The 24,937-nt window shown below is 37.3% G+C and overlaps 1 protein-coding gene across 5 annotated transcripts in view; it reads left to right on the top strand.

Moving 5' to 3' along the window:
* GRID2 (glutamate ionotropic receptor delta type subunit 2) overlaps positions 1 to 24,937 on the top strand; it is a 679,862-nt gene that overhangs the window by 484,590 nt on the left and 170,335 nt on the right. For all 5 annotated transcript variants that reach the window (XR_015803327.1, XM_014875285.2, XM_088163983.1 and 2 more), the window contains exon 8: positions 1 to 120. Coding sequence is in view for 4 of the 5 variants with exons in the window: in XM_014875285.2 (XP_014730771.1) it covers positions 1 to 120 (120 nt within the window). In the remaining variant the exon portion in view is untranslated. The remainder of the gene's footprint in view (positions 121 to 24,937) is intronic.

The following is a 24,937-nucleotide window of genomic DNA, read 5'->3' as shown; positions in this document are numbered from 1 at the left end:
GGTGGAGTGAATGGCTTGACTGGAGAACTGGAATTTGCAGAAAATGGGGGGAATCCCAATGTGCATTTTGAAATTTTGGGGACAAACTATGGAGAAGATCTTGGCAGAGGCATCCGCAAGGTGAGGCTACATATATTCAGCAAGAGATTACTTTTACTGAATTTTTCAAAACCTTTCTTGTGTTCCATGTTAATAGAAAAGCGTTGGATGGCAGACAACATGGTGTTCTGTATTGTTAAAGGAGTAAGAGATAGGAGAAAAGCTTTGAACTTTGAGATACTCATCTATTTTATTATTTCAGGTAGGTCTTGGGGCAGGTTGTGTTGATCAAGATACCATTTGCAATGCAGAATGTGTTAAGCTGCTGATGGACTGCCCCAAAAGACCCGTGAAATCTGTTGTTTTGTAACCCTTACAACCCCCGCCCAAAATAGCAAATTTTACATTGAATTATGTTTAGAGCACCCAGATTGGTCCCTGATACTTGGTCAAAGTAGGATGCTCTGCCTGCTAGATAGTTAAAATTCATAGCTAAAATAGATATAGAATATCTATCTATCATCTATCTATCTATCTATCTATTTATTTTATTATGATATATAGAATAGCTAATATAAAATATAGATAAAATTTCTATAGCCTCTTCGTGAAATAAATACATGGTGTTTTAATAGGAGCTATCTTTTAGAATAAGTAAATGTTGTGTGTATTCAGCTGCCACACACAGTCCAAAGGCTTGGACTTGGATTGTTACAGGGAATGCAGATATGTCCAGCAGAATTACTCTTTCTTGGTATTTGAGTTTTTCTAGTCTAAAACTAAATTTAAGTCCAGTGTAACAAATGGTGGAAACATGTCTCAATTTGCAATGAATATCCTTAACTTTGAATACCTGCTTATCTGATATGGCAAAAATCATATGGCAGTTCACAGGTAAATAAATTACTAATAGGCTTTTCCAGGAGCAACTCTCCTTCAGAGACAGGCTTCCTGAAAAATACCAAGATCTCTTCATTTAGTGTGTGATATAATACTGGGTTTTGTATAAGAGGAAACATGAAATGATTGAAAGAAAATGAGAGTTTTCTTAATATATGTAAACGGGTTTCATGTGTCAGTGTCACTTTATGTTGAAGTACATCATTTGTCTGCATACCTTCTGGAGCAACAGATAAGCACTCTGAAAGAAAGAAGAGATAAATAAGAAGTCTAAAGTGTCTAAAAACTGAACTTTCTCCTCCACTATTTGTCAGAATTGTTATTCTGTTTGTGCTGTTTCATCCCTTGTCAATGCCCTAACGTATACACGGGGCTATAGTTGTGTCACCTTGAGCAGAGGTCCTGACATGCTGCAGAAATGAGACAGAGCTGGATCTGGTTGATATTTGGAGGCACCTCACAGAGTCTTTGGAGACCAGAATGGTGGATAAATCCTTATTTCCTTATATTTAAGTTCTGTTTCAACATATTTTGATTTATTTTCCATGCTATGCACTGAGGAGCTATTTATTCTTTAGAGCTACCTTCCTAAGACAAATCTGTATCTCTTTATTTAATTTATTTAGTTGACTTTGACTGGGGCTTTTTTGACTTCAGGTCTGTCTGGGTGAATGCCTGAATGAAGCACTAATATGTGTTCTTTCATTCCCAAAAAAATAGAAAAGATAAACTCACAGAAAGATCTTGGAAAGATAGAAGTACCAAATTACTTCCTGGCCATTCTAACTCTTTTTTGATGGTGTAATTTAGGATTGTACTGTTAGTTTAAGTCATTAAGCCATTTTATTTTAAAACAGATATTAATGACTGTGGGCACACCTAATTTGTGTGAAACAGTGGGGTAATCCAAACAGGCTTTTTGAACCTTCCTTGTTTACTCTTTATGATAGTTCAAGAACAAAGAGAGATTCACTGTTTTCAGAAGAAAATGGATTTGAAGTTGGTCAAAGAGAGCTTTGCTCAGAATATCATTTGATGATGAAACTCAGCATCATAAAATCTTTTTGAGGAGAAAAGCAAAGTTTAAAATTAAGATACTAAAAGTATGTAGGCTTTTATTACATTTGCCAAGATGACCATTTAAAATTAAATATAGGTATTATAAGAAATTTTTCCAGTTGAAAAAGATAGTAAATGCGGCTCCATAGAGTTGTGTGATGCACTGCATTTGGTTAAAAATAAGGGGTCCAGAGCAGAACAGATTAAAAATGTTTCATTTTTTTTTCCTAAAAAAGCGCTAAATAATCCAGAGAAATCTTTAGAAAGAGGTGTACAGAAAGAAATTTTCTTTAGAAAGGAAGTTCTGTATATATTCTATGTGAGAATTGTTATCAGAAGTTTATTTAAAATAAATCCGATTAATTAATTTAAATTTTTACAATAAATTGAACAAGAAAAGAATTTAAAATTAGTATGGTATTTATAGTCAATGTCACAGAGTTAAAAAACAAGGCAGGTTTCTTAAAACAATTGCTTCAGAAACAGATAAAATTTTTAGAAGGTTTTACTATTCAACAAAATTCGCCTCTTATCTTGAATTAGGATTTACTTTACAGTGTATGAGCTACTAGTGTTGGAAGCAAATCACAATAATTACAGGAGTCAGATACATTTTTGTTAACTACACTAATTAAAGTACACTTCAGATTTTCATGTATTTAGTGATCTGCTTGTAGAACTACCTAAGCATTTTTATTTCTCAACTCTATTAGGAGCAGCTGCAATTAGCAGACTGACTCAAATTTCCAAGCTGATGCATCTCCCCTAATCAACATATTTTCAAGTACTTTTATAGGAGATAATGAAGGGTAAAATCATTACAAAAGGCCCACTGAAGTCATCAGGACCAGAGATTCTCATCAAGTGAATTGTGTAAAGAATTACTATTTTGTTTTCCTGAGGAACAGTCAATTGATAGATAAAGCAAGCAAGATCGATTTAATAAAGCAAGAAAGATTTTAAAACACACTTGAGTTTCTAAAGAGTCCAAATTCTGCTTGAAATCTATTCTGCTTTGGTTCTGGAGTAATTTATATTTCTGTAAAGTTCACTTATATTCGTAGATGATTATTCCCAGGACTCAAAAAAAGTAAATAGTTTAGGATACACCAGGAATTCATGTTTGTGTTTGTTTAACTGGACAAATTAGGCCATGTATCTAGGAAAAACTGTCTTCAGGTCCCCTCCTTCTGCTTTCACGGGCTACTGTCATACCTGGAAAGCAGTGGGAGAATCCATGTGAAAGGTCATTGTGTTCAGCTCTGTCATTAATGATGAGTTAGCAAATCCCAGAGTGGGATTTGCCTGAAACAGCAATTTTATTTCCTTATGACTGTAAATGTTATCCATCACCTTGCAGACCATGGATCACTTAGCCTGCACAGAGCCAGGTACTTGAAATAATTTGCCCAGATTGCTGCCAGGTACTGATTTTATTGACACCAGTGGTATTACAACCCCAAAGGAACTGGAGGAAAACTCTCACTTTTACACTTCACAGTGTGGCTTGCATTTGTGCAGATGCAGTTATATTCAGTGGGAGACATGAGTGTATTTCTGACATTTCTCTGTTGGCATTTGTCTGTTGGTATTTGACATTTGAGTATGTATTCTTTGACATTTAAATTTCAGTGCAATACTTTTATCTATGCTGAAATAAAAGCTACCATTCCCGTGAATAACCATCCAACAAACAGACCAACAAAAGGGAATTGATAGCTCTGAGTACTGTCTTGCATCTTAGTGGTGTAGGAAACAGTACTGAAGAAATAAAGTGGTTTTCATCTTTCTTACAGTGCTCCTTGTAATTCAGAATGGGATCACCTTCAAAGGCTCTGTTCTGCATCCTTTGAAGTTTAGAGGACTTTCTGTTTCCATGCTTGTTTTCTTGCTACATGTGGGCATTTGAAGATCGTGGTGTGTTCCGCTCTACCTCCCTATGCATATTAGCATACACCCACCTCCTGTATGCTTCTTTTCTCTTTTGAAGATGTTTTAGGTAATTTCCTCCCAGTGAGGGAGCAAGATGATGTACCAGGCTCTTGCATCAATTCCTGTCTGCACCAAGATGTCCGTGTCAAGGTTTCCTTTGCATTCAGGACAGCTAGAGATGCCTTGGAGGAAGGATAGAGCTGTGAGCATGCAGGAACAGAGGTAGCCTTGGTGGGGCACCAGGGTAAGCCAGGGTGCTTTGATCCATCTGCATTTGTCCATTAGGATTGTAGGGTTCAGTCCTAAATAATTTTGGTTTGATTGTCTTAAGGAGGAAATGTCATCTGATTTGATCCAAGGGAGATGTGTGGTGCCAAGCATCTCAGGTGAAAGGGATTGAAACCTGTCTGAAGATAAATTGTTCCTCTCTGCTTCTGCCAGTGCAAGGGGCAGGACCTTCCCTGCAGAATCAGTGCATGCAGGTTTTTATTTCACAGACTATTAAGGGTTAACACACCATAGATGTGCTATTTGTTCAGAGATGCGAAAGCTGGTTTGCATTTTTTCATTCTTATAAAATAATCACGATTTCCACTTCATACGAAAACACTTGTTGATCCCAGTCGTGGCTTTTCTTTCTAATACTCTATATTGTTTTCGTACACTTGCATCATGGAACAATGTTCCAAGCATATATTTTGATCTTCCAGAAGCTGATATCTATTCTTATAAAGTTAAAACTTATTTTCTGCATCCTTTTGCTCATATTCTCCTTTGTGCTATTAGTTAAAAAGAGAAGTTATATAGATCTGCCAACACTTACTAACTAACCCCATTTAATAACCAAGAGCACATGAAGTATTTCCTTCTTGGTTAGCTACTTGAGGTAAACGATGGGTTCACCTTTCTCCTTGTGAGCACGATCAAGGTAGAGCTGTGTAATGTGACTTTAAAAGTATGTTTGTATCAGCACTTGATACTTTAAGCTGTGACCTGTGCAGATGTTTCTAAAGGTTGACATGCAATTTATGATGTGACTGAAAGATACCCTTGTGATTTAGAGAGACATTATTTATGGTGTATTTTCTAGTGAGTTAAAATATAAGTTGAAATAAAAGTTGCTGTGTCTGACTGCTTTGCATCTAGTATTCATAGAGAAGGTGGACCTGGCACAGTACTACCATGATAGTCTTTCTAAAGTGACTTTAAATACTTAATCACTCTTCTAGAAATGAAATAAACTACTTAATACTAAAGATAAAGAGGTAATTTAATACCTTGGTGAACAAAGACATGCTGTTCCAGTTCAGCACAGTACTTAAATTTTGCTGTAAGCCTGCTGAAGAGTAGCATTTCCTCCCTTCATTTAGTGCTATGCAATAAATAGATTAAGACACAGTGACTGATTCTTTACTTTCTGGTAGCTTCTGCAAATCTTTTGTTAAATCTCAGTGAAATTTAATTTGGCTGAAAAGTGTTAGGGATTTGATTGCCATCACAATAAAACTAGAGTTAATAGAGAGCTGTGTTTTACTTGGAAGTGTGCTTCTGCTTAGCTTAAAAGCCAAACCAAATGCATATTTGAGTATAGCAGAAAAAGAAATCAAACTATCCATCCATAATTGCATTTTTGAATTTAAAAAAAAACGTAAAGGTCTTAAAAAAACCATTTCCTTTCTGCTTTCGAATGGAGCATTTTCTTTTAAAATCTGAGGATGCAGAAAGAGAGGCAGACTGACTCAAAGTAATCAGGAGTGTACCATTTGGAGAATTTATCAGCTTTTGGAATCTGATTCATATGTGGGGAGTGAAATCTAATTTTTGGTACTGGATTGTCCAGCTGTTTGCCCTGACCCTGGGCTCTTTGGATGAGTATTTCATTGCTTGTAATAAGTGCTAAGTAAAGAAGCCAGAGATGGATTTGGTGGCTTGGTGGATGCTGCCCCAGGAACACAGAAGACAAAAATTCAAGTCATCCTTCTGATAAATGCAGAGCAGAGTTGCTACATCTCAACCCATTCCACATGAATTATTACCTGTGGAGCAAAACACCCATCAGGAATCCATAAAAGCCAGGATCAGGTGTATGAGCAAAATGACCCAGAAGTCAAACTCCAAACTAATACCCACAAACCCAAGGCAAGCACAGTGCACTACAGAGGTGTTATTCCACCTATTTCTTCTTAGCAGAACAGTCAGCCACATCTGCTGAGCTCCAGTGCGTTCAGTGTGTCATAAAAAAGAGAAATTATTTTAGGCCATAATATTAATGGGTGTCTGGATTCCCTGGTCTAGAACAATAAGGATAAGTGCTCTGTGAAAATTCAACTCAAATAATTAATATCCAGGTTTATCCAATTTGGATAAAAAAATGTTGGATGGCCCTTAACAGTGACTTACAGGGCTAGAGATGATTTTGAAAAAAGAAATTCTTTCAAGCCTCTGAATAACTGCAGCACTTTGGAGTGAAGAAGGGCATGCTTCTGCACTGGGAACAGTGTGGGGAGAAAGGGAAAATGCAGGATGGAAGAAGGGGAGAATGCAATGGAACCCTGCAGAGAAGCACTGATGTGAAACAGAAATTCCCCTTGGGACCTTGGTGCTCTCTAGTATTTTTCTTCACAGCTTTGGCAGGGATGAGCTCGTCTCACTTTTGCTCAGAATATGCAGTCCTGTCAAAACTGATAAGAATGTTCTTACTGAAAAATATTTTCAGTGCATTGGGAACTGCCTATTTTGACTGATTGCTTTCATCAGAGAGAGACAAATCTTTTTTATGCACTTTAAATTATATAGTTTCATGCATTTTATTCATTTCTGTTCATCTGGAAAAGAGGTTATATTTTACCCATCTCCTGCAAAAAATATAGTTGTCTTGACAGCAAAGAACAGGAGAAATATTTCCCACTTTCAAACTGTGTTTTTAATTTCCTTTCATATCTTGTTATGACAATAGAAACTTGGGAAATATCAGTCAAAACTTGATAATAATTTAAAAAAATCTGAGAACAGCAACTCCTGTTTTCTGTTGATGCTGCTAGCCAAGTGTCTAAGCATAGAGGTTCCTGTGTGATTATTCTGTGCTTCAAAATGGGCATAAGAGCAAAGAACAACACAGAACTTCAGTCATTTTTGCAGCAGAGATTCTTTTTTTGCCCTGGAAAATTTTAAATAGCAGAAATAGTGTGGTGGGTTTTTAATATCTATATTGGAAAAAGAATTTGGGTTTCCATGTTGGTCAGTTTTATGTGGCATGTAAAATTTGATTTAGGTCCTTTAAATATTTTTCCTTCATTTTGTATTCCTCTCTTCTTTTTGAACTGCTCACTGTTGGCTCAGGTATGCCAGGCCAAGGGGTTAGATCGCTTTTGTTTCTCCGCACTTGATCTTGGCAGAACCTTTTACAGTTTTCAGTATGATTGGTTGGGCTACCTTTGAAATACCTTTACTATGGTTATATGGCTTTTTCTTCTGCTTGAGTAGCTGTGAAAGCCTCCCGGTGAACATGGAGCTGCAGAACTGGCTGGCAAATTGTGAATTTTTATCCTCAAATGCTTCAGCTGAGCAAATTAGCTTTGTAACTCACTTCAGAGATCTGAAGTGCTTGGAAACTTTGAAGTGTCTCAAAAATGACATTTTGAATAATGTCAGAAGGAACTGTGTATTATTTAAGAATGGACTTAATGCTTCATTGACCTCTCAGGCAGTAATGCTTCTATGTGATTTTGGAAATCCCATTAGGGACTTCTCTTCACCTTTAAGAGAGCACTCAGTGGGTGCTGCTTCCAGAATGTGGTTCATCATCCTTGAAATTAATAGGACAAAACACTTAGCTCGTCTTGGAATTACTTGTTTTAAGGTGGACACTGTCAATGAATCATCAGTTCTTTTCAGAATTAAGGTTTTTAATGCTCATCTTTTGCTCTTTAGAGCTGCTTTGTTTTCAATCAAGACTATCATCTGATGAAAATTACTTCATTTCACAAATGCTTCTAACTAAAACAAACATATTTTCCAGGAGTAGGAAAATGTAATGTGCATTTAACTCTCCATTAAACCACAAGAATGAAGGTGTTGTAGCCAATTAGTCATGTGAAGAGGGACATAATAACTATATCTCTAGTAAGTTATATATTTCCACCCAAATTTGTATGCAATTTGGGTATCCTAGTCAAAAGTTCCTAATAATTGGAAAACAGACAGGAGAGAGGAATGTTAAAAAAACTGAACTGTTTTTCTAAACATGATAGTATGAAATGGGTCATTAAATTTTGGCTTTTGAGGGTGGTGAAGGGTTCAGTTCTCAGAATTAAGGGCTCAGTACATAGCTTTAGGAGGGCTGATAGGTATCTATGGGTTATAATCCAGATCTTAACCCATAACGTATGAAAGTAGATCTACACAGATTTAGAAACATAGAACTGCTGCGGTTGGAAAAGACCTTTGAGATCATTGAGTCCAATGCCATGCCCACCACTAGTCCCTGTCTCCAAGCAGCACATATACATGCTTTTTGAACACTTCCAGAAATGGTGACTCCACCACTTTCCTGGGCATCCCATTCCAGTGCTTTACCATCCTTTCAGGGAAGAACTCTCCGTCTCACTACACCCTTCTTTCAGGAAGTTTAGAGAGTGATAAGGTCTTTCCTGAGCCTCCTTTTCTCCAGGCTAAACACCCCCAGCTCCCTCAGTCAAAACACTTCTTCTCCAGACCCATCACCAGCTTTGTTGCCCTTCTCTGGACACACTCCAGCCCCTCAATGTTTTTGTTGTAGGGAGAGGCCAAAACTGAACCCAGTACATGAGGTGTGGCCTCACCAGTGCTGAGTAGAGAGGGGAGGATCACTGCTCTGGTCCTGCTGGCCACACTATTGCTGAAAAAGGCCAGGATACCATTGGCCTTATTGGCCACCTGGGCCATTTCACAGGATTTGAACTTGATAAATTGTCTTTTTTTTAAAGAAGCACAAGCCAAGACTGACACAATTATATGGCCTGCTGTGTTCTGCTGACCATATCCCATGATAATATATCATAGAACTGTACTGCAGTCCAGGCTGGACTTCAAAGATCGTCTGGTCCAACCTTTCAATAAATTGTTTCTAACTTGCGTGTTTTTTGAAGGACTTCTCCTTGAAGGCTGTGTGGTCTTGGAGTCTGATGACTTAGATGAGCCCCTGTGGTACATCTGAAAGGCCTGGAATGCTCATATTAATCAGAACTTTGCTGGTACAAGTTTAAAATAGGCAGAACTACATATATTTTTGCAGCAAAATCTCTTAGTTCCAAGTTAGTCTATTAGCAAGAAAACATAAATGTTGCCTTTTAGACACTGACTATTCATGTGTATCAGAGACAAAAGTTCGTTTGTTGTTTTTTTTTTTTTTACTTGTTTTGTGGTGGAGATCTCTTTGTGTGCATGTGGTTGGTTTTTGGGGGGGTTTTTGGTTGGTTTTGTTTGTGGGGGCTTTGTTTTGTTTTGTTTTCCTTGTGTTTTCTTATTTTGTGGAAAGACTGTATTTCATTGAGCATGATGCTGAATGATAATTTGTTGAAAGCAGTAGGCACTGTTTTCCTGCAGTGGGGTAAGCAACCCTGGTAAACCCAATGACCTCTGTGGCCATAAAATATTCAGTGAGCTTTTCTACTGAAGGAGGGAGAACCCAAACACAGACATTTAATGCCTTTCGTCTTCCCCAAGCAGACTGTGGGATCTAGAGGAGCTAGACAAATCATAACTTAATTTGGAAATGATGATTGTAGATTTCCACTGAAAACGCCCTCTATATATCTATTTATATTTATGTGTGTGTGTAATATCTACACACAGCCCTCAGCCTTCAGAGCTGTGGGAGTAGGTTTACAGCAGGCACAAATGTGAAAGCATCCATGGAGTTGCTAAAGGCCCCCAAATTCATCAGAAGGATGTAGACATCTATAGGCAGGAGTCAGAAAGTGTCATGTTAGCAAAGAGTCAAGGGTCAGCTGTCACCTGATGAGAGCAGGTGCTGCCCACCAGGAAGAACAGCTTGAGTCAATGGGGAGTCTCATCTTTGGACTGGACCAGAAAATGCACGTGGGTACAATGGTTGCTAAATAGAAAAAGGAGAAAGGACACATCAGAGAGTGGGAATTGCATTCCAGTGTTGTTAGCAAAACACGGTACAGTAAATCATTGTCCATTGTGGTGTTTTTAAGACCAATAAGAAATAAATGGTGATATTTGAGATGACAAAGAGAACCATCCCTGTGGCTTCAATTTGGATTCTGTATCATCTTTATAGTGTACTGTAGTTTCCCACTGTATAACTCAGCTCATATATTTCAAAATATGGCAGAGTTTACTATACATAAATCCATTTGTGAAGTAGAAGTTTTCAGTTAAGTCTTCTTATCTGCTAAAAGAACTTCAGGAGCAGAACTGATATGTCATTTTGTCTCAATATTGCATTTATGGCAATGCTGAGATCTGTTTTCCCCTAAAGTGGTTATAGCTGCATCCTGCAATTAAACAAATCTTAAATGTAGTTTCCAGAGATAAAAAGTTACCTCTATGTAATTGTTTAGGGACACCTCTTCGTGCCTTTTGAGATCTTTGCAAATAATAAAAATTAGGTGAAGCTTTCAATGACTTCATAATATTTATAGCTCCTTCATAGTGTTGGAAGGTTTTTATGATTCAGCCTTAAAATTACAGTGCTCAGAATTTTTTGCCTGTTCTAAAGTTATGATATAATGCCTTAATCAAAGGGTAAGTTACAGTAGAATTTAATAATAAATATTCTTGTCAGGGTATACTCCTACTTTAAAAGGCACAGCAGGAGTAATAGAAAATGCTCAAATGCTTTACATTTCCATTTTGATAAACAGAATTAATTTTATTTGATAGAACCACTTTTAAAAAAAGAAAAGGTTTTTGAGGAAATTCTATGCACTAACAAGGCTTTGATATGCTTTAGGCTAGAAGCAAATGGGGATAAACATGTTTTAAGGAATTAAGAAAGATATGTCTGGCACCTGTGGCATATGTCAGTTAGAAAATAGCCTCATCATTGTTCCAACACTACTTCTCTCCATTTCTCAAAACCTATGAAAAACATTACAGACATTTCTTCCTGAAGTGTAGCAGTGGAAAGAATCTCTTTCTTATGTAAACAGAAAAGGATAGAATGGGATAAATTGCAGAAGGGGCTCCATTGAAATTTGAGCTCAGATTAATTTAGGTCATATATGCAAAAAAAAAATGTAATCAGTTTAGAAAAACTTAATATACCAAAATTTATATATTGGGGTAAAAATACATACATTTAAGTTGATAACATTTAAATTTAAACTCGAAGCTTTAACATATTTTCCTGATCAATGCTCAACCGGTCTGCTTCTGAACCTCATCACAAAGTTCTTAGTCTGAAATGCTGGATTTGATTTTAGGGTTTTATTTGTTTGTTTTAAACACATTTTCATAATAAATAATGTACTTGGAGCTCATAAAAATCTGATTTAAACTATGCATTCTAATGGAGTGCCTTAATAAGGAGCCATAAGTGTTTTATATGAATATTTTAATGCAACATTCAGTTTCTCTACACTTCTACTGATTTTGCAATATAACTTGATTGCATTTGAAAATAATAAATTTTATTTTAAAGCCTTGGTGCTAGTTTTGCATCAGTTAGGCTCTATAAGGTTTCAGAGTTCTAAATGAATTATAACTCAGGTACTCTTAGCTCTCCAAATTTATTAAGTGCTGATAAAATGTGTGGTTTCCCCATTGAATTGGGGGATCACATCTGAAATCCCATTAGTCAGTTTATTTTAAGCTGTGTATTGTATTACTTGAGACAAATATTTTTCTGAAATATAAAGTAAGAAAATAAGTCTTTTAATTAAGATCTACTTAAATAGCATACATCCCATTATTAAACCACTCCTACCACTCACTGGAACATGGCCAATTAATGCAATTAATGTGGTAAGTATATGCCAAAGCCCAGCTTATTGCAATGAGCTCTTTCTCATTAGAATCATGGCACTTGTCTTCCAGATATTTTCCCACCTCATTTGGGTTTTGAATTTGTTAACGTGAAAATTCCCAGCCTGAGGGATCAGAACATTCTTTCAGAGTCCGGCCCATTCTCTCCCATTCCCCACACCACTCAGGATTTTCCACTCCTGGGTCAGGGGTCTCACCTGCTCCTCTGGACATCCCAGCCCTCTTTCTAAAGAAGCAGACTGTGTAGAGGAAGCTTACCAGATGAAATACCAGGAAGGTGGTCTCTTTAACATTCAGGGGAAACAGAACATTCTCCAAAAGTGATGTAACAGATTCAAAAGAGAAAAAGTAAAGGAAAGGCTGAAAAGCCTCATCCCTTGTTCCTCCTCAACAAACTGGGTGCAATTATCAATAAGCCCCTAAAACATGCTACTGGAACTAGGGCACGGGGTAGGATGAAGAAACTATAAACTATAGATATCTTGAACAAACTTTGGTATTTGTGTAAACTCCATAAAAATCATTATCACCAAGCCCAGCACAATAGCTATTCTAATCCATGCCCCTCTACTGTAAAAACTACATGTTAAGAACACTACTGGAGATATTTCCAGGTAAGAAAATAAGCCTAGGGACCAGAAAGATGTTAAAACCTCGAAACAGAGACACATGAAGGCCTCCACCTATTATGAAATACGACATTATGAATTCAAGCAGCAGGGCTATTGACTGCTTTATCCCAATACAAAGTACAACCAAAGTGCAATCAATACAGGTTTTTTCCACTTTCTCGAGCCTCACATTGGGCATCAAAAAAAGATATTTGTCCTGATTTAGGGTAAATTTGGGGGAAACTTCCAAAGGGGTCTTTTTTAGAAAGAAGACTCAAGCGACCCTTCTCCCAGCTGGTTCGGGAAATGATTTCTTTGGAGAAAAGTGGAAAAAGCCTGTTTATTTAACAAGCAAAGCATTCACAAGCATAAAAAAAAATAATATTATAAAATTTCTCGCTGTTCTGAAGAGATTACAAATTCAGAAGAGTCCCTTTTGTGGTGCAGCCTGGCTCACTCAGTCTGTTCTCAGTCCCTCCAGCACTGGGAAATGCCACATCCTGGGCCCCAATGGGCCACAGGTGTGAGCTCCCAGTGCTCCTCTGGGTTACTTTGTCCAGAGAAGGTTTGAACAGTACCAAGAAAAGGAAAATCCACAGTCCAGGGAACTTCTCTGTCTCAGCTAGCTGAAAACTAACTAAAAATCAAAAGAGAGCTCTGTCCTGCTGTCCATGCTGCAGACAGCACAGTCCAGGAGCAGGAATGCGTGCGAGCAAGTGCAGTTTCTGCAAACAAACTGCACGCTGCTTCTGCCCCCTCCTTTGCTCTTGGAACCAGCCTTAAAGGTGTAGAACTTAATATCCAGCATAAACAGAACAGACAACTGGGGATACAAGCATCATACAGTCACCCCAGGACACTGAGAACTGTGTGCTCTGCTGCAGGAATATAGGCAATGCCTTAAAAAGGATGAGAAGTTCATTTGCACTCCAGAAAACCTGCTCAGAGAAAGTTACAGGAGAGGTTGTCTAAGCTTTGAATTAGAGAGAGGTTCCAGCCTAATATCAGAGCAGTTCTGTTTATGGAGAGGTGGTAAGCGTTGGGGGTCAGTGGGTATAATTCCACAAAATTTATTCCAGAATGAAGCTACAATCTGTAAAGGTGAATGAATTTTTATGTTATCTCTGTGACAGTCCTTTATCAAGGGACAGATAAGGTGAACTATTTTTTTCTGTGGTGGTAACGATATATAGAAATATTTTACCCAAATCTCAGTCTACAGAACTTGGATTGCCAACATGTTCAATTGGTAGCAGAAAGATTTTGAAGTACAGCCTTTTTGTCATTATAGACTAAAGTAAATTGTATTTCCACAATATCTATGTGGTCACAAGTTACCTTTCCAAATATGTTTGAAGGACTGGAATAATTCACAGCTCGTTTGGTCTCCAGTATCAGTGAGTCTCTTGACACATTTGATTCTGGATGGTTGAATTGATTTCTCTGTTTATCCTTTGGGCTTGCTGTACACAGAACAGTATGTGAAAGTTATTGTCCTCTCTAGCTACTAACCTTACTACTGAAGACCTGACATCCTGCTTGCTTTTAGCTTTGCTCCTTACTGTGTTTGCAGGAAAGCAAGAATGACAAGACCAACTAAGTTATAGATATCTTCCCACATGAGAATATAATCTTAATGTGCTCTGTGACTGTAGGCCACCAACAGATTGCCTTAAACAAGGACTGGTGCACTGAATACAAATGCTTTTGGCATGTCTGCATACTGAAGTTTTTCTGTTCAGTCTGAAGGGGATTGAATTTAACACCAAGCTGATTTCGTGGTGGATAATTTTGTGCTGCTTTTACAATAGGGGTGTCAGGGTGTGGGTGTATGTATGTGGTGTGATGACAGACATTATAGAAAGTGTAAATAAGAAATTCTGATGGACTTTTTTTGACAGTGGACCTCATCCCTCTTTCTTTAATGTGCTTGGTATGTAATGTGATGCTCCATATTTATTACAGAGCAATTCCTCAAATTTTTTTGTTTGGTTGCCATTATACATTCCTTCTAATGTAGACCTACAGGTTTGTAACATCTAAATTGTCAGTCATTCCATTAGTCATTAGAAGCTGCTTTCTAGCTTGTTGTGACACTCAAGCATATTGAGACAAATTATTTCTGCAAGAGGAAATTAAAATATCAATAAAGAAAATATCAATAAGGTAATGTTATGATAACTTGTTAAAGAAATGTTTGTCCTCATCATTATTTTATTTCATGTCTTCTTACTCATTCCATTTACATTAGAAATTGAGAAAAAGCCCATATAAAAGCATCTGGTCTAGTTAAATTCACTTTCAGAAAGGGGTTCCAACTGCTCTAAGCCTCCAATGACTGTAGATAAAAGGAAGTGTATGTCTCTCTCCCTCTTTTTCCCCTCTCCTCTCTCCTCTCCATACCTTTTGAAAGATACCTTGAAAATTGCAAAGAAAATCATACTTAACTGTGTGCCACATTGGACAGGTTTTGTGTGTTATCTGTCTTAAATTCTGTTGAACATAAACACCAAAGTCTTTCTTTAGCGGACAAAACATTTTCCTCTGGACTACATCTATCCATTGAAAGGCTGTGAAAAAGAGAAAGGTGCTGGCTTTTTGCCAACTTTATTTTTTGAGGATAGGAGTAGCTGTGCAAGAACTTGAAGATGTTGCAGTCCTTTGGAGACCAAAAATAACAGACTTAGGACATATTTTAATTACAAGGCTTGGAGAAGGACAATCTAGGCTTCACAAGCCAAGAGTCTTGAGACAACCTAGGGCAAAAAAATGGGTATACTAACATCCTTTAAAAAAAAAAAATAATCCTGAGCAGCATAGTACAGCTGCTTACCTGTAACAAGACCTTTAAGACTTGGGAACACAAAAAAAAAAAGCCTCTAACTAGTCATTTCTAGCCATTTTGGGGTTTGAGAGAATAGAAAGTATGGGACAGAGATAAGAGGTAAAGTCCTCACATTCTGGAGAAGTTAATTAAAACTGAAAATAAAGCTTGCACACTGCTATGAACATAGTTCATAGTAGAAGGCAGGTATTTCTTAATATTCTGCTTTGAAAAACCTGCTTGAAAAAGAAAACAAAAAATCTTATTTCATAAGGACTCAGTTTTATCCACAGTCTCTCTATTTTCTCCAAACACTACAGTACACTTACTCAAGGGTGGGAGGACGTTAATTAAAAATAATACAGCATCAACTGAATGCTCCACAGAATTTAAAATTAAATGTCTGCAGAGATTATTTTCTATCATGCTTTCTATAAAGGTATATGGCTCTTGTATGGGATCTTCTAATATTTTGAGATATGTCACTGCCCTCTCTTGGTGAGAGTTAAAACTGGCCGCTTTTCCACAAACCTTAACTAAAGAGCAAAAAGGATTTTTTTCCTTTGTTGTAAGTGGGTTTTTGCCAGGAAATCATAGCAAGTTGGATATTATGGATTAATAATTATCCATGAAGTTGTGATGGCTGTACTATTTATTTCAGCTTGTTTATGAGTTGACTGGTTTGTTCTATGATATGTGCTCACATGTGTTTAAGAACATTTAATTAAATATTCAGCCTTATAAAAACATCATGAAAAGATATTCTGTTCCATAATTGTATACTAATATTTTTAAATACTTGTCAAAAATATTTCAACAAAGTCTGTGTCTTGTGAGCAGTGGTGAAGCGAATGACATTTTAATTTCTTGCTGGAATAATTACCTAGTTGCTATTTTATTTTATTTTAAGCAGGCTAATTCAAGGGCATGTGTTAACAAGTAATCTTCACCTAAAACATGCAGAGGGGAGGTACTGCTCTCAAAGGCAGTTCCAAACTGCAGAAGGTATCTGGGGATATTTGTTAGCTAATTTCAACTGTTTTCTTTCAAAGCTAATAAGAACTTTTCCTCCTCTAAAACTCTGTGAAAATAAGATCTAGATTTGAAAGCTCCCTGAATTACCCCTGAGTTGATCCCTGATATTTGGGAAAACTGAGAATTCATACATGGAGCCATGACTGATTTTTTTTTTTAACTACATGCTATTATGAGCAGTTTTGTGAAACACATCACAAAAATATGAGGTTTGATTTCCATGCCATGATTAAATCTGATTAAGTTAAATCAGGGAGTGTAGTTAAACTTCAGTCAATCCTGTGTTTTTCTTCAAAGTAATCAAACAAATTCTTCAATGATAGCATTATTGGTTCGGGAAGGCTGGAAGTTTATACTGCAGGAGGGACTATAATTTAGAAATGACACATATTTTGTATGTGTAACTTGCAACTCCCAAAGGGATCTTTTTGATGAGTTATGCTTTGCTGTATATTTCAGGATGTCTATGTTATGGCAATATTTACAAAGGAGTGAATGGGAAAAAATAAACCAATAAGTCTTGTCTTTTGACAACGTGTTTCTTCAAGCCAAATAAATGAAAGAAAACAGAAGTGTTGTAGACGTCCAGAGCCACACAAGCAGTTCAGCATCTGTTGTGTTTTCAAAGTACAGAGCTGATTCTTTGTACTGAGAAATACTTAAAATACAAATGGCTGTTATTGGTAGAATTACCAAGTTAATAATCCATATTAGATGTTTTTATACAGATCGATGACTTTTTCTGTACCAAATGCAAATTTGGCAAGTGCCCCTAGTTTGAAAGGATGGAGGATTGGATGTGTCAGTGGTTAAAAGTTTGAGCTATGCCAAGAGCACAGCAACTTTCAAGTCTGAAAGGGAGGTAAATTGTGATGGATAGGGAAGCAGAGCCTCCCGATGCTCACGAAGGGAAGGGATCTGCACGTTTACTGCCTGAAGTCACTATCACGCTCCAAGCTGCTCTTTATTACTATGCAGGATATCTTCCAAGAAAAGATTGCTTTTTTTCCTTTACTGTCCAGCGCTCAGTGGGCAACACCATGACCTGAGTTTTCACTCAAGGGTTTTCAGGAACTCTGCAGATCATCCAGCCTCTTGTTTGCCGTCCTGCTTGTGATGTGCATCCATCAGTGGTCCTCTCTGAGAAACGTGTGGGGAATGGTTGGACTTTTCTGGCATGCTGCAGCATCAGCAAGTCTGACTTTATAATAAACAAAGGTCGTTCTCTATATGAATTCTCTCGGCTTCCCAGCAGTTTAGCCAATCAATTTGTAAGGAGCCTCTGCAAATGTCACCTTGCAAACTGCCTACATACTTTGGCAGGAAATTAGAAGGAGCAAAAACAGTTCAAGAACCAGGTTCAGACACAGTTATCAATTTTTTTGCCTGTGCCTTTACTGAAAGGGAAAACAATCATATCTCTTTCAACACAGCAAAGAAGAGGAATCATGACACGTTTTAAAAATGCAATGTATTTGATGCAGCAATCTTGGTACACAGTTGTTGTGAAGTGCCTCGGGGCTGCCACACAGCTCCCTGCCTTCTTTCTTGTGTAGCTGTTATTTCAAGTCAGTCTTGTGGGATACGTCCCATCCCTACAGCATTTTTGAAGGAGACAGGCTCATGACTTGCTACAATTCTCTACTGACAATTTCTGTATTAGTAGAAAGGCCAGGTTTTAACTTAAAAGTGCACACCTGAATGGCATTTCTCCATGTCTCCATTTCTCTGTGTCTGAGATTTGACTAGTCTGGGCAGTCACCCCTTGGAGGTGAGTTTTAGACTGACAGCTGGTGCAAACTAGAGACATGAGTGTGAGGCAAGCACACAGGAACTCAAGGTGAGCCCTTCAATAATGCAGTGGAATAAAAATGCATCTTTTCCTCTTCATTTTCAGTTTCTGATATTGCTGATGATACAACAGTAAGGATGTTCATATTCATGTATCATCATCAATGTGGGAACAGAAGGGTTTAGAGTAAAAAACACTGTTTGGGGAGAAGTGTGGGCAGGGAATGAATATGGCTACTTCCTATGCTGGCTTTCTGTGCTATGTGCCCTTTGTTTTTGCTGTCAGAGTGTTCCAAGTTCATGTGGTCACTGTGCAATGCCAAAAGCTGGATACAGATATCATCTCTGCTCCTCTTTACAGTTAGAAGCTCACTGTCCTGTTTTTCCTACTGACTTCCTAAGAAGTTGGAAAACTAATTGGAAAGAAACATTTATTTGTAGCTTTTTGCCTCTGCCCTCATATTTCTCCCTGTAATTCAACAAATGAAAAGAATTCCCAATGCAGTGTCTGCTTGTAATTTTTAACTATGTGTATATCTTATTTATGTAGAAGTAGCTATAGTGCCTTTAAATTGCACCCCCCCTTTTAAAGCACAGAGCTTTAAGAAGACCTGGGGTAGCTGAGAAAACCTTTTGGCTGAGCTCAGTTTTGAGCTCAGAAAGAAGCTCATTAATATATTTGTGCATATACATAGATACAAATAGGTGCATGCACACATAGCTGCTGGCCTACAGTTTTCCTATGAAGCCCTAGACCACAGAGCTCTCTGGGAGAATAGATTGACTGGCCTCAAATACAGGATGTTCAGATATCCTGGATTCCCCAAAGGTGAGCTGGACTTCTGACTCCAGTTCTTTCTATTTCTAAAGCCCTAGAGCTTTTCCCTCCTGAAGATCATATATCTTTTGGAAATCTCTCTTTCATAGGGTGCCTGAGATCCTAGAAGGGATTACTTGCTTCAGGCCTGCAAAAGACTCATGGGTTGCTTGTGGGTAGCACATATTATTGGCCTTTGTTTTTGTTCCTATCCTCGTCATTGAGCCCTCTTTGAATGGAAAGTCACCCCAGCTCCTCTCTTCCCAAGTGTCCATGGTGAATGCAGAGCATTGCCATCAACAGTATTTATAGCAATAATGAATCTATTATGCTGAGACAGTTGTAGGAAATTGTGCCTGTAGTTTAACTTCTGAGATTAATGGCTTCACAGGGAGCTATTTTACCTTTAGGTTCCTCTTTTCTTCTTGACCTCCAGTACATTTGTCCTTACATTCTTAACTCTTAATATTCTTGTCATTGTTTTTTTTTTCTTTTCATCCCTTCCTAACATGATGATAGATAGACTTGGGGAAGCTATCAAATTGTATTTTCTTCTTCATCTGATAAATGAATGAATCACTCAGCAGACTTTTATCACTCTAATGTAAGTGTTTAATGAACCAAGTGACTTGGATGGGAAATGAGAAGAGGGTCACTTGCCTTTTATTTTTGTTTTAGGCTTTGATGGAGCAGTTAATTAGAAATACCATGAGTCCTTATAACAGATTTATGAGGAGGAGACGATTCTGTTTTATGCTCTTAAGTCATGGTCTGGTACCTGGTCATGATTTGGTATCACTTATTATGCTCATTTCAATCTTGCTTTGTGTTTGATTTTTTTTCAGCCATGTAGTACTTCTTAATCTTTACACTTCAAACTTTATTCCTGATGTTTAAGCACTACTGGATTTGTTAGACTGCATGCTTTATCTGTAGCATATTGGATTGATTTTTCTATTGGCTTGAGTTATTCTTTGCCTAGATTATTTTCACTGTTAACTGTATCTTCATGTAAGCTAGGAAGAATTCTTCACACACACAAATACATACATTCATACATATTTATATATTTAATACATATGCTTTTTACTGAAATGTTTAATTTCATATTTTTAAAAATTCCAACAAGACTAAATTATCTGCAGAAAATTCAGAAAAGCTGCTTAAATCCCATGTATATGTTAGACTCCTTTTAGGCATGTTTTCATGGACAACTCTGTAGGGTACTTTAGAAATAGCCTGGTGGATTTGACACTAAACAATAAAGCCCACACAGACAAAGTTCCCATTCTTTGTAGTGGTAGGATATTTATCTAATTACAACATTGTTAATTTTAAAAAAGAAAAAAAGATATGTTAATCGTTAAAATGTAAAATAGTAATATAAACCAGTGGACTAAAAAAAAAGCAAATGTTAAGTGTGTAATGTGAATAAATACATATATTTTTTTTTATTTATATGATTGTTCCTCAGAGAAGGAAGTATCCTTCCAAATCAAAGTATACTTGATGAAGACTCCAGAAGCATGGAAAGTTGTTTTTACTTACTAGAGATTAGATATCTAAATTCACAAAGTTATTGGGAGCTAAGAGTCTTAAGTATATCTGAAGATGAAAATGCTTAGATTTAAATGGGTAATTAAAGACTTAGGTTTCTAAATTTAAGTGCAGAAGTCATAACATCTAAGACATTTTCACATCTTTACAGGTATTTGTTCCATTTAACAAAATGTTCAGAAATGTATGCTCAATTAAGCTCCAAGGATGATTTATCCATGTGAATTTTAAGCACTATATATTAATTTGTGCTTTTTTGGTTTTTGTCTGGTTTTCTTTGCATTTGAAAAAAATACCTGCTTTAAAGGAAATGTGGTTTTTTTGGTAGCAGCACAATTTCCTGTGAAACTGAGTGTCTAATTTACTATCATCTGATACCTTCAGATGCCTCACCAGATGAAAGCTGGTGTAGTATGTTGGAAAAACCAACGGGAAACTGTAGCCCTGAGCCTCAAAGGTCACACAGAGTGAATTTTAGTCCTTGAGGTAATAATTAACTTTGCTCTCTCGCTGCATATTTCCTTCAGTGCAGATCCATGGTGTGCAGAGACCAGGCTCAGTGCTGTCCTAGAAAGCTTCCAGCTCTCTCCAGCTGCTCCGGGCATCGTGCCGCTCTTTGCACAACTCTTCACAGTATAAGGGCCTGGGCTCAACAAATTGATTTGAACCATTCACACTGCACCTGTCTGAAGTGGTCTCAGAGCTGTCCCTCCCCACACTGACTCAGGCAAGGGGGCAAAGGGACAGGGTCATTTAATGGCTGGTGTGACCCCTCTCGTCTCCTCCCCATCCCTTCCTTGGCCTGCAGGAGCAGAGCTTCCTGCCAACTGTGTGCCTAGATTTGAAATCTCAGTGAAACAGCTTTAAGAAATCATTGTTTTCAGACAGAAGTGTGGTTCAGTGGTGCAGTATACTTCCTTTGTCCATTTCAATTGCAATTCAAGTGACTCTAGATGCCGTATTGAAATAAATGAGTGAATGTTGTAAAAATTTCTACCCACCTACTGTTCCTTGGTGATTACAGATGAGCATTAAGATTGGGGCATGGCAGGTAAATGCATGCCTTCCTTTTGTAACCTCTCTCTAAAAAAAGCTACTGCAAAACTTCATGGCTCTGAAAGTGGATTTTTGAAGGTCCCAAGACAATCTGCGGAAAACTTTACAATTTCTGTTCAAATTATGCATCCTCTGCAGCTCATGAGGCTGGTGTTTGCTAGTGGCTCGCTACAATGGTGCCACTGTGCTCTGTCAATGAGTAATTGTGCCACTATAAAGCAAAACCCAGAATACCTTCCTGAATTTCACAGCCTACTTAACAGCAAAAATCATTTGAACTGCTCTAATTATCAGATGAATTCCTCCCTCCCGTAGACACTGTGAAGAGAGAACCCGTGAGCTCACTGCTGGACCGGCTCTGTCTTTTGGAGCAGCAGCTTGATTGCACTTCCTTTCTCAAGGGCCATCGTCAGACTGTCATTACTGATTTGCATTAAAGATGCATTGTGCTTACCAGAGATTCCCAGCATGATCCGTGAACATATCATAGCTTCTAATCAATCCTATTCTTGCCCTTGTACTGCGCTTCAATTTCTGTGCAGCTTAATACCTCAATAGGAATGGTGTTTTTTTTCTTCTTCTCTTTAAGGAACCGAGCTGATTGCCTGAAATTATCTTTCCTGATAATTAGCTGTTACCTGTTAAGTCTGCTGTACGTATAGTAAAATTTTGGATGGCTGGCAGCGGCCATCTATACAACTAAGGTATTCATGGCTTGTAAAGACAGGCCCAGACGACTGCTATATGTGGAGAGAAAACTGGAAAAATTGTAAGTCCTACAGTAGTAAATGTGTCTGTATCTGCACAGCAGTATTAGGGGTGAGGAGGCATCAGATAGTGTAAGCAACATCCTCAGCATCAAGTTCAGGTAGTACAGCCACCTGGAAAGGAGACATTTCCTTTTTGTACTTTGATTCAAAAAATTGGAGCTTGGAAATTCCTTAGGCAGTGCGGATTTCATGCTTTCCATAATTCACAATATGAAATTCTGTGCACCAGATCTGCGCACACATGGTCTTCATTGATATCTGCAACCAATTTTATATATATGTACACAAAAATAGATAATTCTATCTCTTCGTATTTCTAAGCCTTAGTGTTTATAGCTCTTGATATTTATTTACCATAAGAATATACTTTTACGTATTTTTATTCTGAGTGGAGAAAGAAATTGCCACTATTTTAGTGTAATGCACCATTCCTAAATCCTAATATTTCACTTTTTTAACATTTCTTATTCTAACTTCATTTCTTAGACTGCTAGACTGTCACTAAACACAGAACTGCTTTTAAATGCAAATCTCATTACCACTGGGGCTCTGACATGTAATTACAAAGACAGCAGGGCTACCAAATAGTTAACTCTCAACAGATAAGGAGGTAAAGGGAGGAGCTTGACCTGGACCATGACACTAAATGTTCCCCAGGAGGTGTGTAGCTTCCTCAGAAAAGTGTCCTCCTCAAGCTCCTTTTGATTTTGTATCTACAGAGTGTGAGCAGTTTCAGTAGACTAACTTTAAGGTGCTTTTCTGGCTTGTCCCTTCTTGACGTACAGCCCCTCCACCCCCAACATCAGCAGTTGGGTATACCATGGATTAGAGGAACCTCTGGTTTGAAGGCTGCACAAACAATCTCAGATGAAAAAATCTGTACATTTTATACAGTCAAACATGCTTTATAAGGCATTTTCAGTTTAATTTTCAACACACATGGAATATATTCCTACACTAAAATTTAAAGTTTCTGCCTGCAAATTTACTACCTTGGACAGCTGCATTAGAAGACAGAGAGGTATAATCTAGAGATTACAAAGTGGATTTAATGCAATTCAAGTATTATAGAGTGTGGTGCTGCTTTTGGGTAGGAAAGTTTTGTTTATATTTTGTAAAATCAGACAAATTATATAAATCTAAACCATTTTATTATGTTCTAAATTTTCTATTAGCCTTGTTCACACTAACATAGTAGCTCATATTTTTTAAGAGGAGCCACTATGAAGTTAGCCTCTTTTTTTGTTTCTGGGATGAAGATGTTATCATCATATTTACAGTGTAATCTTTGTAGACAAATATTAACTCCTTCTGAAATGAAAAATATCTGAGTGCAGTGAAAACCAAACTACATAAACTCCATTCTTGGTGAAAGTCTTGGAGGAGGCATGAGCTAAGCAGATATTGTACTTTACATATTTAGAGAATTGACAAAACCAAATAAAACTACTGACAATTAAGTGATCTGTATCCCCATATAATGACCCTTAAGTGTTAGAACATCCTTTAATTTCACTGAGTGTAATACATATAATAAAAATGCCCCAGTGGGTTTCTAGCAGAGGCAAATAACTAGACACGCTGTTTAAAAAATTCATATAATGATAAATGGTAAGCCAGCACCATACAAGTGAACCAGGAATATAAATTTAATATGTTTCCTTGCATAATTTGGGTCACCCAGTACAGTCACAATATTGACTGGAGCTCACAGATTAGGTCTAGATTTCTTATCTAGCTGTTCATTTTTGTGTTCCTGCTTGCAATTCAAAACCTCATAGCCAGAAGATATTAGTAAATCCTTTTGAGGGAAAAAATTATGCAACTTCATGAAAGTTTTGCTGCATTCTACTTATCTTGTAGAAAATGTCTGCTGTGCAGTCTTTTTTCCTCCAGTTAAAAGCCTGGTCTCAAATCTTCTCCTTCCTTTGATTCTGAAAAGCCTTTCAGTGTAATTTTAACTATCTGTTTGAATCCACAAGTGAAATTTTGACCTCAATGAAGTTATTCCCACAGGATGCCATTTTTCCAGGTGGTATTTTTCCAAAAGTAATTTCTGGCTTTTTGACTTTTTCTTTATATGTAGAGCTGGACTAATCTAGTAGAACCAATTTTTTCCAAAGAAAAGAAACCTTTCCAATTGAAGTTTCTGTCTGGGCGTGTAAGAGTTGTATGCATGGGAAGGGAAGCAGTATTTAGGAGAAATAAATGGAGTTGTATTAAAGGTAGGAGGGGAAAGCATGAGCATTTACACATACTGTTTTAGTATTTTGCAGTGTAATATTATTATCACAGAAAGGTAATGACAATATTTAATAACAAATAAGAAAAGTCTGATTTTGACAGCAGCAAATCTATTTCAGATAGTATAAGAAGGGGTTGAGAGGGTCCTCTAGTCCAATATACTTTGGTGAAGACTGATAGGGAATGCCAAAGTAAGAACAGAAAAACGTTTTAGTCCCACTATAAACCATCACACCTTCCAGCAGTGCAGGTTTTAAAGGCTTCCTAGAATAAGATAGTGCCTTTGTGTTTAACAAACCTGGATTAA

This window comes from Sturnus vulgaris, chromosome 4, assembly GCF_052056855.1.
Source record: "Sturnus vulgaris isolate bStuVul1 chromosome 4, bStuVul1.hap1, whole genome shotgun sequence".
Classification (NCBI taxonomy): domain Eukaryota; kingdom Metazoa; phylum Chordata; class Aves; order Passeriformes; family Sturnidae; genus Sturnus; species Sturnus vulgaris.
Note: the sequence above shows the minus strand (reverse complement) of the source record. Positions and strands in the feature narration are given on the sequence as shown.